Genomic DNA, 15,836 nt, shown 5'->3' on the forward strand with positions numbered 1-15,836 from the left:
TGCCTGCAGGAATAAATTCCTTCAGAGCCGTATAGCATATGCTATGAATACCATTTTATCAGGTTAACACGTTTCCTCCCAGCTTGTCACACTGGAAAATCTTATGAATAACTCTATTAGCTTCCATCAAAGAGAAATAATTCTAATCCCAAGGCCAGAAGACTTTAAGGTTCAACTATGGGAAGGTTGTGTGTTTTTTTGAAATATGCTTTCCAAAGAATTCCCAGTATTGTGTTAACAGGAGTTTCACTGCGTAGGCAACAAAGTTGCGATTGAGAGAAGAGCCCTGGCACATCCATACATTGCCCTCGATTTGCCAGAGCAAAATATTAGCCCACAAATATTACAGGCAGTCATAGGTACAGAAACCCAAATATCAGCCGAACAAAACTGGGGGAAAGGTACACGTCCACCCGCACAGTTTATCAACAGCCTTCACGCCAGTGAAAGGAAGCCTTGACACTAATTTTCTTTTCTTCTCGCAACCATTTTTAAGAGTGACAAGAAGCTTTTAGAGCAGTAGAAAACAAGATGATTCTTTGGTTTGCTCTGTTTGACAAAAGAAATGGTGTGTAACTCAGCTGAGTTGGTGGCAGAAAACAGGTTGAAGAAGAGGTATAAAAGGACTGAGCAAGGCTGGATGGGAACCTCGTTTGAACTTAGCACTTTAGTAGACAGTGTATAAAGGTGTCATTCAGAAGTAGTTTGTTCTTGCTGTGTGTCCTTGGCTAACTCACCCTATCCCTCCATATTCTGGAGTGCTCTGACCCCTAACCTTATTCTCACCTTCTTTGGGGAAATTTGTGGGTAGGTTAAGCCTCATTGGTGCCAGTTTCCTAGAAATAGAGCAACTATTCTTAATTTGACAGGTCTACTCTTTCCCTGAAAGGAAAGGAAAACAAATACCCACACACAAAAAAACAGGTATTATCCTGCCTGTAATCTTAACTTCCTATATCCTCTTCCTCTTGTGGCTTTTTCTCCTCAAAGCCACCTTTCTTGACCAAGTTTTAACAAGTTCAAAGGAAGAAATGATTGAGTGTCCTTTCTGAACTCAATAAGACCTTTTGCTTACACATAACTTTTCCTCTAACTTTCCTCATTTTTCCTACCAAAGTGTGTCCTTAGTCACACGGGCTAGAAGGAGAGAGAGAGAGAGAGAGAATGGGTCAGTGGAGCCCAGTCCAATGTGTCTAAGGTCCAGAAAACTCAAGCCTTATGTTCTACTGACGGAGCAGAAGCATCACCTTTATGCATAAAGCCCCTCAGTTAATAAGTGATTATTGAATGCTCCATTGTGCCCAGTGCTGAGTTAGGCACAGGGGTCAATGTGGTATGATGCCAGCATGGTGGATGCCAGCCAGATTGGCAACCAAAAGACCTGTTTCTTGATTTTGAAAAAAAAAAACCTTACCCCTTTCTCCCAGTGCCTCAGTTTCCCTATAGGTAAAACTCGGGGGCAGTCATGGTTAACCTTAGCCTTAAATTTCTTCCAAGTAGAACGTTGGCAGATTTTAAAGCCAGATAACAAGTTCCCAGACTCCTGGATCTAAAGGGGTTTTCTTAGATTGCTGGGGATACTGAGCAATTGCATCCTAAATGATAATGTTTCATGCACAGTTTGACTCATGAAACTCTGATGTCTAGTTGCTGCTTCTGAGGTGGTGCAAAAGGGCCATTACCATAGGCCCTTGCTCACACTGCCTCAGCCATATGGCCTTCTGTCATTCCTTGAATATACCAAGCTAGTCCTGTCTCAAGGCCTTTGCACATTCTGGTGCCACTGCCTCTGACTTCCTACAATAATGGTGGCTGGCTTCTCCCTTCTCATCCTTCAGCTCTCATCTTTCATGTCGCTTTCTCCCAGAGAGCCATCTTTTGCTATGCTTTCTAAAGGAGGTCTTCCCTATTATTCATTTATTTCAATATCCATTTCCTTCATAACTTATCATTAAATCATTTAATTTGTTTACTTGTTAATTTTTAATTTTTTTATTAGCTTCTTCGGTCCCTGTTAGCTTTATGTAGGCAGAGGTCTTTTTATTTTATCGTATGTCCAATGCCCAGTACACAAGTATCGATAAGATTTGTTAAATGAAGGACTTGGCATCTTCACAATTTCGAGGGACCAAATGACATTTAGTTGTCGCTCCTTAAAGCTCCCTTCTTTAGGGTTCTCTCGGGCAGGCTGGGCTTAGGCTGCAGTAATTTCCTTCCCACTGCCTTCCTTTGGCTCTCGGTTATTTCTTTTCCTCAAGGTAAAACGCTCTTATGACATCACGGCGCAGTCTCCTGTGTCAGGGTGACATCATGACTGTCACTCACAGAGACAACCCCCTTCTCCTCCCTTAAAAATAACCCCCACCGTCCCAGAGACCTCCCCTCAGACGCGCCCCAGCCGCCGTCCACGTCACGTCCGCCCGCCCACGCGGCGATGACGTCACGCACCAGGGCTGGCGTCACGTGCCCCCCCCCCCCCGCTGGGGGCGGGCCTTAGAGGGCGGCGCTTCCGGTCGGCGGAGCCTGGCGACTCGAGCGGCGGCGGTGGCCGAGAGGCGAGGATGGCGGGCACCGGGAGCGAAGCCCGCTTTGCCGGCCTTTCGCTGGTGCAGCTCAACGAGCTGCTGGAGGACGAGGGGCAGCTGGCGGAGATGGTGCAGAAGATGGAGGAGGTCAGTCGCGCGGGGCCCCGAGGCGGTGGCTGAGGAGCCTGGAGCGAGGTTCGCGCGGACGGGATCCCGCGGCGAGGTGGCCCGAGGCGGAGGCGATTGCGTTGCCCCAAGTTGTGTGGAGGGGAGTGGGGCGGGAAGTGGGGATTTGAGACCGGGGCTCCGGAGCTGGGGGCCGCGACGGGTGTTTCGGCGGGAAATGGAGGGGACGCCTGAGACGCGAGTGGGGGACGGAGGGACCCGAGCCCGGGACTGAGGCGGGGCCCGGGGAGCTGACTGGGGGTCCTGAGGTGGCGTTGGGGAGGGTCTCGGGACCCAGGGCAGGGTCTGAAGCGGACATTAGAGAGCCCAGAACGAGGATTTGGGAGCGGAGAGGACTATGGTGGGTTGTAGGGAGGCGAGGAGGGATTGGAGGGATTTGAAACTGGCTTCGGGAGGGGTGGAGGGGGCTGTCGTTGACCGAGTCTGAGACTAGTATTACGGGTGTCTGAGACCAGACTGAGGGGCCGAGGGCTGGATCTGAAGCAGAGTTTGGGGGCCTTTGGGGAGAAGGTGGGGGTGTACAGGGTGGTTGAGACAGGTATTGGAAGGCTGAGTGTGGGTTTTGGGGGCAGAGGGGACTAGCTGGATATGAGTCTTAGGAGAGGATTGGGGGTTCCAAGACAGGGTTTGGGGGCCAAGGGTCTCCCGCTTTTAGGGGTGCAGTGTTCTTGGCTGGGCTTTAGAGTGGGGGCAGAGTTCTCTGAAGCTGGGAGGTAAGAAGGCACCGGCATATAGCCAAGATAAGGTATGAAGGGTCCAGGAGCGCCATTGGGGCCCCTCCAGGGTCTGACATCACTGGGAAGGGGTCCTTGCGGAGTTGGCAGAGGGGCCTGAGGATGACTGCAGAATCCCTTTTTCCATTAGAGTTTCTCCCTCCATGGAAGATGTGTGCACTGAGTATGGCTGGTTGGCTTTGTCCCAGAGTGTCCTACCCACACTGGAGTCAAGAAGTTTCTTGGAGCTCTGTCTAGGAGAAGATAAAATGGGGTTTGGGGGCTGACCGCCAACGCCGACCTCTTTGGAGACTAGGGCGCCTGCCCAGCCTCTGGAAGGCATGTGCCCGCCTCAGTTTCTGGTTATCTTACCCAATACTTTGCCCTGTGGTTTGCTCTCAGGCTTGACTGATTTCACGTTCGCAGAGTTGCAACGTACTCTTCCTTCTCTCTCTTCCCTGCCTTTCTCCCAACCCTTTTGGACTCCTCTCTGAAAGTCCGATCCTGTGAGTCTGGTTCTTCTGTAGCCAAGTGGACTCAAGGCTGGACCCACCTCTCCCAGCTCCTACTCCTTTGTCTCTGAGTCTCCCTTCCCATGCCTACAGCGCTGAGCCTCTCACCCAGAAGCCCCCGGGGGGGTGGGGGGGTTGGCGGGGTTGGCTTAGCTTTTTTTTCCGAAGAGGGATTGCTTAGCACTCCTTTGAAAAGGAGCTTGTGTGGAAGTTGCACATTCAAAATCACTGGAAAACCCTCAACAGATCTTTGTCCTGAGCCACAGAGAAGCCACTGTAGTAAGATGGTATCAGTCTTTCCATTAATACACCCCTTGTATTCACGGGCTTTGTAACTTGGCACATGGAATGTTGCTCTGAGATGCAGTTTACCCCATTTATGGTCTCCGTGTGGCACTTTTCATTTTGGAGAAGAATAAGTGACAAAATCCATCTTTCTTTACTGAATGAGAGTCTCATGTCTCCAAAGAAAGAAATTCTTTGCTTAGTTTCTATGCTTTTCAGTTGCCGGGAGACCGTTTGTTGATGGTCAGCAGGGTGTCTTTCTGGTTTAATAATAAAATGGTAGTTATATTTTTCTAATTTGTGATTCTGATTACAAGTTATTTTGCTATATGTGACTATTCTGTTTCAGTAATAACAGTACTATGGTAGTATTGGTGGAATGGAATAGAAATAAACTCTTTTAGTAGAGGAAAGATTGTGGAAAAAGTCAAGTTAATTCTGCTGACTTAGATACTGTTAGGGATCCCTTCACTTGTTTCCTGTACATAAGAACCTGGAGATTATTATTTAAAGGGGAAGGCAAGTCAATATAGCAGGAATTGTGTGTGCGTGTGTGTGTTTTGAGTAAAGGTGACCTTCATTCCCGAACACTTTACACAAATGCTGAGGATTGACTGAACTGCACTTGATTAGACTGCATAGTTCAAGTTAAATTACTCAGCAGTAGATTATCTTCAGGGTGTAGTGCTTTTAAAACAAGGAAACATAATGTGAAAGCCAGAGTACCTTAGCCAGGTAGCACACTTGACCACTAGCGTCCCACCTAACAAGTCCTGTTTCCCTGACTCTGTGTGGTGGGTTTCTGAAGGAATGGAGATGGGGTAAGGTGAATAACCGAACGTTTGGCCTAGGTAGTTTCCCTTACCTGTTTTGCGTCCATTTATTTTTATGTGGTTGTAGACATGGTAAAAGAGAACATTTTGTGAATTGTCAACTTTTGAGCAAATGAAATATTTGTAATATAGTGTTAAAGATCATTTAGGTTTGAGGATTGTAGAGTCCAGGCTGGACTTGGCTACTTTCTGTCTTTGTGATTTGAAAGCAAGTCATAGCGTCTCTCTACGCTTCTGTTGGGAAAGGATAATGTAATACTGTCTATTTCAAGGAATTAATGTGAGGATCAAATACTTAACACAGCACATAGTTTTCAGCGAAGTATAATTGTAATTACTAATAATGATTCGTAGTCCTCTATTTGTAGAAACATTCCTGGCGATCATTAATAACAGATCTCTCCAACAAGTTAATGGGGTCTTATTTCAAGAATCTTCAGTGAATTTTTATTGGCCATTAGTCTAAGAAACATTTTACCTTTTTGTGGTTAAAATGCTTATGTCTGTTAGAAGGTTTAGGATGCGACGGTTACTGCCTTTCACAGCGTAGACTCTTAACCTGAACCCGCCTTTTTTTTTTTTTAAATTGGTCAGAGGAAGTGTTTTAAATTGTAGAGTAAGGCTTTTTGAGCCTGAGGGGATAGTTTGTGGTGGCTGGAAAGTGTGGCTAGGTTTTGAAGGCATTCACTGTTAGGTTTAAACACAGATGTTTATTATGCTTCAGTTACATGGTTGTAATTGTGGTGTGTGAGTTTTAGCCCAGCTCTGGACATTAAAACAGTGTCTGAGTGGTAGCCATTATTTCTGTGCCCGTGTGTTTATCTCTTCCTGTTTCTTCTGTCCACTCTGCAGTTCCCTAAACGTAGCATATCCTTAGTGATCTTATGCTCTTTCTGCTATGGGCTGATGTTTCATATGTACACATTTTTGTTTTTATTTTAAGTTATTTTTACGTCGTGGTGGAATGTGCCTTTCTTAATCCATTCACATTGACCCCATTGAAATTGCAATGGCCTCCCTTAAAACGAACCTCACTTAGGGGATTAGGTAGCCAAACCAGCCCTCTTGGGTTACTTCTCCAAGTGTGCTTTCTGAGGTGGTGCTGATTGATGGGACCTAACCAGTGATTCCAGGAAGGATTCAAGTTCAGGATCTTTATTCCTGTATCGAGTAAAAATGCCTAATGTGAAAATTCAGGGGGTCTGAAAGAGAGATTGTTTGTGGAAAGTAAAGTGCTCTGGTCTGGAGGAAGCTGTTTCCTTAAGGCGTGTTCTGGTGTGATTTGTGTGTGGGGCTGCACAGCTTCTGCCGGATTATAGGCTCATTGAAATGCACCGACCTTACTTGAAATCCAGAGGCTGCCTCCCCAAGAGGAGCTCAGAAGTCAGAACACTGCTGGAACTTGCTTTTTTAGAAGCTATTAATAAGAGTAAGGGTTTATTACTGGAGTTTGTTTCTATCTATGTTGCATCATCATTATTGCACATGTAAAGGGTTCAACTTTTATGTTTAAGCAGTTTCTTCAGTGGGCCTGTTACTTTAACTCCAGAGTGAAAAATTACCTTGAGTGTCCAGAAATATTTTCTGAATATCAACTTTATCTGATTTTCTTTGTAAAAGGAATATTTTGTGGAAAGAACATGGCTGAAAGCTGTGTGGCCTTGTTTTAGATATTTACACTCTCTGTGCTTCAGATTCCTCAACTGTAAAGTGAGGGTAGTGATAATGCCTGCCTTTGGGGGCTCTTGTCAGGCTAAATGTCACAACAGGTAAAGACAGTACCTGGAGAGTAAGTCTTCAGTAGATGCTCACTCCTAAACTGGCTTAGATGCAATTTAATCACTTATTTTATTTCCTTTCTGTTTACTTCTACATTTACTAAAAGTACAACGGAGGGAAGTGGATTTGGCTCAACTGATAGAGCGCTCTACCACATGGGAGGTCTAGCGTTCAAACCTAGGGCCTTCTCACCCATGTGGTGAGCTGGCCCATGTATAGTGCTGATGCACGCAAGGAGTGCTGTGCCACACAGGGATGTTCCTTGTGTCTCGCAAGGAGTGTGCCCTGTGGAGAGCTGCCCCATGCGAAAAACGTACAGCCTGTCCGGGAATGGTGCAGCGCACACATAGAGCTGACACAGCAAGATTACGCAACAAAAAGAGACACAGATTCCCAGTGCTGCTGAAAAGAATACAAGTGGACACAGAAGAACACACAGTGAATGGACACAGAGAGCAGACAACTGGGGGGGATGGGGGGGAAGAATATAAAAAAAAAAAGTACATTGGAGGGGACTTCCGGGAAGATGGAGGATTAGAGAGATATAGGACTCACTTCTCTCCCAGAAAAATAGCTAGAGGATAGGCAGAAATGGCCTGGAAAAATTGTTCTAGGGTTTAGGACACTAGGGGAAGGCTGGACACCACCCAGAGAGAAGGGCAAAGGAAAAGAATCGCGTCTGGAAAACTCTTCGAGTAAAAGCTGCACCTGCAGCTACTGGCACCCAATACCCCCATCCTTGGAAGAGACAGCTTTGAAATCTCTGGCCTCTGACCTGTGGCTGCTACCTGACAGAACGGGCCTCAGGGGTTCATCTTCCCCGGAAAAAGGAGAGAGAGAGATGCAGCCGCAGGCAGATTCAGCTTTTGGCCGACAAGTTTGGTCTGCTGTGCCCCGCAAGCCCTTCCAGGCAAGGTGGGGTACACCATTGTTTGCCCTGGAAATCGGCACAAGACTGAAGAGATCCATCCCTCTCAAACACCCTCCCTACTGCCGGGGCTGATTGTTGAGGATGCAAAGGGAAGTAGAATTATTTCTTACCCAGAAAAAGGGAGGGGGTTATTAAACCCCTATTGGATATATGATTTCCAGATATTGAGTTCACTGCCTTTTCACCCTTTTGGTAAAGTCCTCTAAGGTGCAAAAGTGTATAAAATGTGATAAAGAAATGCTATGACTCACCAATAAAAAGACAAAGGACCCATTTTAAAAATGGGCCAACACAGCGAATAGACACAGAGAACAGACAATGGGGGGAATGAGAAGGGGGAATAAATAAAAATAAATATTAAAAAAAAAAAAATGGGCAAAAGACTTGTAGACATTTGTCCAAAGAAGGAATACAAATGGCAAACAAAAACCATGAAAAATTGTTCAACATCACTAGTGATTAGGGAAATGCGAATCATAGCTACAGTGAGATACCATTTCATGCCTGTTAGAATGGCCATTATTAAAAAGATGGAAAAGTACAAGTATTGAGGATGTGGAGAAGTAGGAACACTTATTCACTTTTGGTGGGAATGTAGAATGGGACAGCTACTGCGGAGGACTGTTTGGCAGTTCCTAAAGAAGTTTTTTTTTTTAAAAGATTTATTTATTTATTTAATCCCCCCCCCCCCCCCCCCCCCGGTTGTCTGTTCTTGGTGTCTATTTGCTGCGTCTTGTTTCTTTGTCCGCTTCTGTTGTCGTCAGCGGCACGGGAAGTGTGGGCGGCGCCATTCCTGGGCAGGCTGCTCTTTCTTTTCACGCTGGGCGGCTCTCCTCACGGGCGCACTCCTTGCGCGTGGGGCTCCCCCACGCGGGGGACACCCCTGCGTGGCACGGCACTCCTTGCGCGCATCAGCACTGCGCATGGCCAGCTCCACACGGGTCAAGGAGGCCCGGGGTTTGAACCGCGGACCTCCCATATGGTAGACGGACGCCCTAACCACTGGGCCAAAGTCCGTTTCCCTCCTAAAGAAGTTGAATATAAATTTGCCATGTGACCTGGCAATACCACACCAGGTATATACCCAGAAGAACTGAGCACTGACAGGAACAAACATCTGCACACCAATATTCATAGTAGCATTATTCACAATTGCCAAAAGATGGGGAAAAAACAGATGTCCATCAGCCAATGAATGGATAAACAAATTGTTGTATATACATATGATGGAATATTATGCAGCTGTAAGAAGATATGAGGTCATGAAGCATATGACAACATGGGTGAATGTGGAGGACATTATGTTGAGTGAAGCAAGTCAAACACAAAAGGAAAAATACTGTATGGGTCCGCTATTATAAACTAAATATATTGTGTAGGGAAGCGGATTTGACTCAATGGATAGAGCGTCCACCTACCATGTGGGAGGTCCAGGTTCAAACCCAGGGCCTCCTGACCTGTGTGGTGAGCTGGCCCTTGCACAGCACTGATGTGTGCAAGTAATGCCATGCCATGCAGGGGTGTCCCCCATGTAGGGGAGACCCACGTGCAAGGAGTGTGCCCCGTAAGGAGAGCCACCCTGTGCAAAAAAAGTGCAGGCTGCCCAGGAGTGGTGCTGCACACACAGCTGACGCAGCAAGATGGCACAACAAAAAAAAGAGATAACAGATTCCCAGTGCTGCTGACAAGAATACAAGTGGACACAGAAGAGCACACAGAGAATGGACACAGAGAGCAGACAACTGGGGGAGGAAGGGGAGAGAAATAAATAAATCTTTAAAAAAATATATTGTGTAAACTCATGGAATTAGTAACTAGAATATAGGTCACCAGAAATTAGAATGAGGTTAGGGAATGGAAAGCTGAGGGTTAACTGGTGCAGAATTAGTTAAAAAGTTTGTGTTCTGGTCTTTAAATTAGAAACGGTGAAAGCACATCATGTTTGTAACTAGAGATACTAATATATCCGTATGACAGTGGTTGAAAGGGAAAGTTTAAGGTCATGTATAGTAGAAGGAAATCTAAAAAAATGTAACATGGGACTGTATAGCATAGTGAAACCTCATATGAAATATGAGTATGGATAATATTGCATATGTAAGACTGTTTTTCTTTGAAACTGAACAAATGTACATGTTCCATGATGTTAGTATCAGGCAAAAAAAAATTACACTAAGTGATAGAAACCAAACACGAAGTACTACTAAAAAAAATTAAATGTAGTTGAACACATATGATTTGTACATCTTATTATTTGTTAATTTTTTTAAAGACTTATTTATTTCTCTCCCCTTCCACCAGTTGCCTGTTCTCTATGTCTATTTGCTGTGTGTTCTTTGTCCGCTTCTGTTGTCAGCAGCACGGGAATCTGTTTCTTTTTGTTGTGTCATCTTGCTGTGTCAGCTCTCCGTGTGTGTGGCGCCATTCCTGGGCAGGCTGAACTTTCGTGCTGGGCGGCTCTTCTTTAGGGGTGCACTCCTTGCGCGTGGGTCTCCCCTACGCGGGGACACCCCTGCGTGGCAGGGCACTCCTTGCACGCATCAGCACTGCGCATGGGCCAGCTCCACATGGGTCAAGGAGGCCTGGGGTTTGCACCGCAGACCTCCCATGTGGTAGATGGATGCCCTAACCACTGGGCCAAGTCCACTTCCCTTATTTGTTAATTATAACTCAATTTTAAAAATTAAATGTAGCAAGACTTGAGTTTATCCGTGAGCAGTTCAGAATGAAGTATTTAGATAAAAGTGATTTTCTAGATAATTAGCATACATTATATAACAGGCAAGAATACAACCAAAGCAAACTGTGGACAATAGTGTGTAATAATATGTTAATAATTTTCCATTAAGAGTAAAAAAAGAAGTGAAGGAAACTGACTATATAAACTATAAATACAAATAAATTAGAGAGATGGAAACAGAATAGCAGCTATTTATGACAGGGGAAGCATAGAGAGATTGAGAAGTGATTATCAGAGGGTAGAGTTTTTTTGGTTTGTTTTTATTGTTATTGTTGAAATAATGGAAATGTTCTAATACTGACTGATGAATGCACAACTATGTGATTATACCAAATACCACTGATTGTATACTTTAGATGAATTGTATGCTTTATTAGTATGTATCAATAAAACTGATTAAAAATAGCAAACACAAAAAGTATTTTTGAGGCAGTGGCATAGTGTAGTGGTTTGGAGTCAGAACTGCTTTTTTTTTTAAATAAATCAATTTTATTGGTACATATTAATAAAGTATACAGTTCATCCAAAGTGTATGATCAATGGTACTTGGTATTATCACATAGTTGTGCATTCATCACTTCAATCATTATTAGAGCACTTTCATTATTTCAATAATAACAAAAAACTGATAAGTGGACAAGAAAATTTTTCACTTCTCAATCTGTGTTTCCCCTGTATACACAGCTGCCATTAGAATTGCCTTTTGGGAAGTGGACTTGGCCCAATGGATAGAGTGTCCGCCTACCACATAGGAGGTCCCACTAGCCCATGTGCTGATGTGCGTAAAGAGTGGCCTGCCACACAGGAGTGGCATATGCAAGGAGTGCACCCCGTAAGGAGAGGCGCCCAGCGTGAAAGAAAGTGCAGCCTGTTCAAGAACGGCGCTGCACACAGGGATCGCTGACACAGCAAGATGACGCAACAAAAAGAAACACAGATTCCCTGTGCTGCTGATAAGGATAAAAGCGGTCACAGAAGAACGCATAACGAATGGACACAGAGAGCAGACAATGGGGGGGGGAGGGGAGATAAATTTTTTAAAAAATCTTAAAAAAAAAAAAGAATTGCTTTCTGACAGCAGCAGTGTGACCTTTGGCAAGTCTTTAATCTTTCCAATTGCAGTTTCCTCCTTGGAAATAAGGGGATAATCATAACTTGCTTCATAGGGTTGTTAGGAGGATTAAATGAGCTAAGTGTAAGATGCTTACCATGGTACCTAACACAGAGTGAACACTCAGTAAATAGTTCTTAGTGACTATTATTGCTAAAAATTAAAAGGTGCGGTATCCTTCCTGCCCGTGAGTAGGGCATAATCTTTATATATATCATAATTTGGGGGATATAATGAGTATACAAACACCTTACAGTACAAGAAAGAGTAAGAAAAAGGCCACATGTGAATTTTAAATAAAATTGAAGGTCAGATGAATTGAGGCTGGACTGGGATCCTAGTGTAAGAGATGGACTTTGATAGGTGGGTAAGATTTTTAAAAAATACGTATTTCATACAGTGATACCTACAAAAGTGTATGTAGAATAATGGAGGAATATCTGTGTGCCTGCCACCCAGCAGAAGTAAACACAGCCTATCCAATGGAAAGCCCCTTGTGAACTCCATCCTGAGCATGTCCCCTCTCCCCATTTTCCCTTTCCCCCAAGAAACTACCATCTTGAATTAGGTAGTTATTTCCGTAAGTAGGATATTGACAGACAGAAATGAGGGATCGCGAAGAGGTGACAGCAGGAGCACGGATGAGGAAGGAAAGCGTGGGGCATGTGTTATGATGAGTGAATTACTATCTAGTTTGCCAGATCTCATTTAATTATAGGTAGGGAAATGATAAGGAAAGAGGCTGGGGAGGGCAGAGCTCCAGCAGGGTGTGTGTTCCGTGGTGGTTAATTTGGTAGCAGTGAGTTTCAGTGAGTGTTAGGAGCAGAGAAACAATCTGATCAGAGTTGCACTTGAGGAAGGTTAATTTGGCAGCAGAGCATAGGCTGGATTGATGTGGGGAGATGCAGGAAGACCAGATTGGAGGTGGAAACCCAGCAGTGGAAGTAAAAAGAAAGTAGAATTTGAGCTCGGGTGCTGGGAGAGAAGATGCAGACAAACTGGCCTCACTTTCACACATCTGTGACTTAATGGAATTTTGTCCCTGCCCCGCTTGCCAGCAGGTTCCTCATCAGCTGTCTCATCCAAAATGCTCTCCACACCTTCTCAGTCACAGACACTTGGTCTTGCAGCCTCTTCGTATACCTTTTCTGTGCTCTTGACCCCCTTTTTGTAAGCCATTTACTTTCCTGTGTCCCTGTCTAGCCTGGGCTCCTTGAGAGCAGCATTCTCTCTCATTTATCTCTGTGTCCTTGGCACCTAGTATAGTGCCTGGCACCCATGATGTGCCCGGTTAGTGCTGCTCAGTGAGTGAAGATAACTGTGGCTTCAACTGGAAGTGAGTAGGAGAATGAACTGGAAGTGAGCCAGAAGGAGGATTGGTTGGGGCAGGGTTGGGAAAGGATTTCATTGGGACAGTATGCAGCAGAGTCTTAACAGACTGGCAGGGCAGTTACATGCACATGCTTGGCATGTAACACACGTTGGAAATGTGGTCCTGGAGTTGAGGAGACTGGTCTGCTTGACATCCAAATTTGGGAGCCAGCTACCTACAACTACTGGTTGAAATTGCGGAGAATATAAAAGTTTGAAAGGCCACTAGGATTAATGAATGGGTTTGGGAGAAGGAAAGAGGGCCATTGAAGGATAGGGAGAAACCAGTCCAGTGACCTGGTACAGACAAGTTGACATCCTATTGAAACCATTCTCATTCTTAGTATTTATAACTACATCCGAAGAGCCAAAAGAAATACCTGGAGGTAGACTGAAGTGTTTGAACCTCAGAGGTCGTGTGCAGAATCCATGTGCTCTGAAGTTAAGTGATGCCAACTTTGTTCTTATTTGGCTTTTGATATTTGTAGCAGAATGTTGTTATGGGGAATGCTGCCAGGATATCTGTAAGGAGTATATGTCTGCTTGCTCTTCACATATGCAACATCTGTCTCTTAGAACGTGCTGAGACAAGGGCTATATATTCATTTATTTCCTTTGTCAGCTATGTGATTTTCAGATTCCATCGTTTTTGGGGAAGAACTAACTTACCCATTTGTACAAAGGCAGGGAAACTTTATAGGGAAGAATGGAAGTGGCGAGGTAGATTGAGCTTCCAAGCCTTTTTTGTGGGATTGTCAGGACCATCACTCATTACTATGCCAGAGTTTACGTGAAAAGTGGATATTTGAATAATTATATCTCAAGCAATGTTATAGCTGATGTTTTTTTTTCAAATCAAACCTTTTACCAAACACCTCCTACGAGCACTTTAAGGTTATATGCATATCCATAGCCCAGTGCCTAATATGGTGGAGTGACATCATAGGTGCTAATTAATGAGTAGGTGCCTCATTAATGGCAGCTTTCATTAAAGGAACACAGCTGAAGTAAAGGAAGGCTATTCATTTATCCAACCTTTATGGCGTACCTACCTCTTTGGGGATATGAAAACTGCTAAACCACATAGTTTTTGTCCACTCAAGTATGCTCTGTCTCACAAATAGTGAACACACAGGCTGAACAGTGTGATGTGGGAACACTCTAATGGGAGGGATGCCCAGCAGGCCTTTGCGGGGGCTGGGGGAGGTCTGCAGGGAATGTTTCCTGGAGGAGATGACTCATGAGCTGTGACTCAAGGATGAGTTAGAGTTGGCCAGGTAATGAGGAAGATGGAACCAGGCATGGGGATGTGCAGCAGGAACAAAGGCCCAGAGGGGAATGGTCTGGGAAGTGTGTGTGTGCCCAGGAATATTCCAGGTGTGGATGGAGTGGGGATGAGACTGGAGAGGCAGGCAGGGAGCAGATGACATCCCACACCCCTCTGGGGGCTGGGGTTGTGGACCCTTTAGATAGAGAGTTTAAACTTGGAGGAGTTTAAACTGGGGAGTGCTGTGGGCTCACTTGAGATTTATGATTTATAAATCGTTCTGGTAGCTGGGGGAGGATGGCCTTGAGGGGGATAAGACTAGAAAGCAGGGAGATCAGTTTAGGAGGAGGCTGTTAGAATCCAGCTGAAACATGATTGCTTGAAAGGGCTTTGTTTGGCCAGCCAGAATAGCTGACCTCAAGGCTGTGCCCTGGACTCAGAGCACAACTGGTTGAGTCTTACCTTGCTCTTTAAATAGTAATACAGTTGGGTATATAGTTTCTCTGTCGGCGCATTTTAAAAAATGTATTTTTATTGGAGAAGTTCTGAACTTACAGAACAATCATGCACATATGTGGAATTCCCATACTGCACCCCACCACCAACACACTACGTTGTTGTGGAACATTTGTTACAGATTATGAGATAATGTCATCAGATTATTACCATTAATATGGTTTGTAGTGTACATTTGGTATATTTTTTCCATACCCCCCTATTATAAACACAGTACATCTTTGGCTTTGATATAAGAATATTACAGTATTGCTGTTAACTATAATCCATAGGTTACATTAATTGTATTTTCCCCATACTTCTCCACATTCTTACCACCTTGCAGTAGTGATGTACATTTGTTCTAGTTCATAGAAGGACATTTTTTGTATTTGTCCTATTAACTACAGTCCTCATCCACCTCTGGGTTCACTGTGCTATTCATTCCCTAGGTTATTCTCTAGCTTTTTTCAACTGATATTTACATCCCTAGGCTACCCTTTTCATGTCAGTGGCAATTTTAAAAAATTTATATTTCTATTGAAGTATATCATTCTTACATGAACATACATAAACAATAAGTGTATAGTAAAAGTTGTGAATTTACAAAATAAACATGCATATCATACAGGGGTCCCATATATCACCCCTCCGCCAACACCTTGCATTGTTGTGATACATTTGTTACTAACTATGCGAGAGCATCATCAAAATATTACTACTAACTATAGTCCATATCTTACATTTGGTGTATTTTCCCCCCAATCCACCCTATTTTTAAAAATATATTTTTACTATAGAGGTTGTGAACTTCCAAAACAATCATGCACATGTGAATACCCATACAACTCCCCTTCACCAACACACCACGCTGTGGTGGATTATGAGATAATATCATCAGACTATTACCACCAACCATGGTCCATAGTTATATTTGGCACACTTTTTCCATACCTCCCCATTATCATCACAGTACATCTTTGGCATAGATGCAAGAATATTACAATATTGCTGTTAACCACAGTCCATAGGTCACACCAACGGTATTTTTCCCATGCTCTCCACTTTCTCACCTTGGTGACATATTT

The 15,836-nt window shown here is 44.2% G+C and overlaps 1 protein-coding gene across 1 annotated transcript in view; it reads left to right on the forward strand.

Moving 5' to 3' along the window:
- Window positions 1-2,490: 2,490 nt before the first annotated feature.
- VPS37B (VPS37B subunit of ESCRT-I) overlaps window positions 2,491-15,836 on the forward strand; it is a 33,543-nt gene continuing 20,197 nt past the window's right edge. The window contains exon 1 of the mRNA XM_004455958.2: window positions 2,491-2,672. Coding sequence (XP_004456015.2) covers window positions 2,562-2,672 — 111 coding nt within the window. The 5' untranslated portion in view covers window positions 2,491-2,561. The remainder of the gene's footprint in view (window positions 2,673-15,836) is intronic.

This window comes from Dasypus novemcinctus, chromosome 19 (assembly GCF_030445035.2).
Source record: "Dasypus novemcinctus isolate mDasNov1 chromosome 19, mDasNov1.1.hap2, whole genome shotgun sequence".
NCBI classification, from domain to species: Eukaryota; Metazoa; Chordata; class Mammalia; order Cingulata; family Dasypodidae; genus Dasypus; species Dasypus novemcinctus.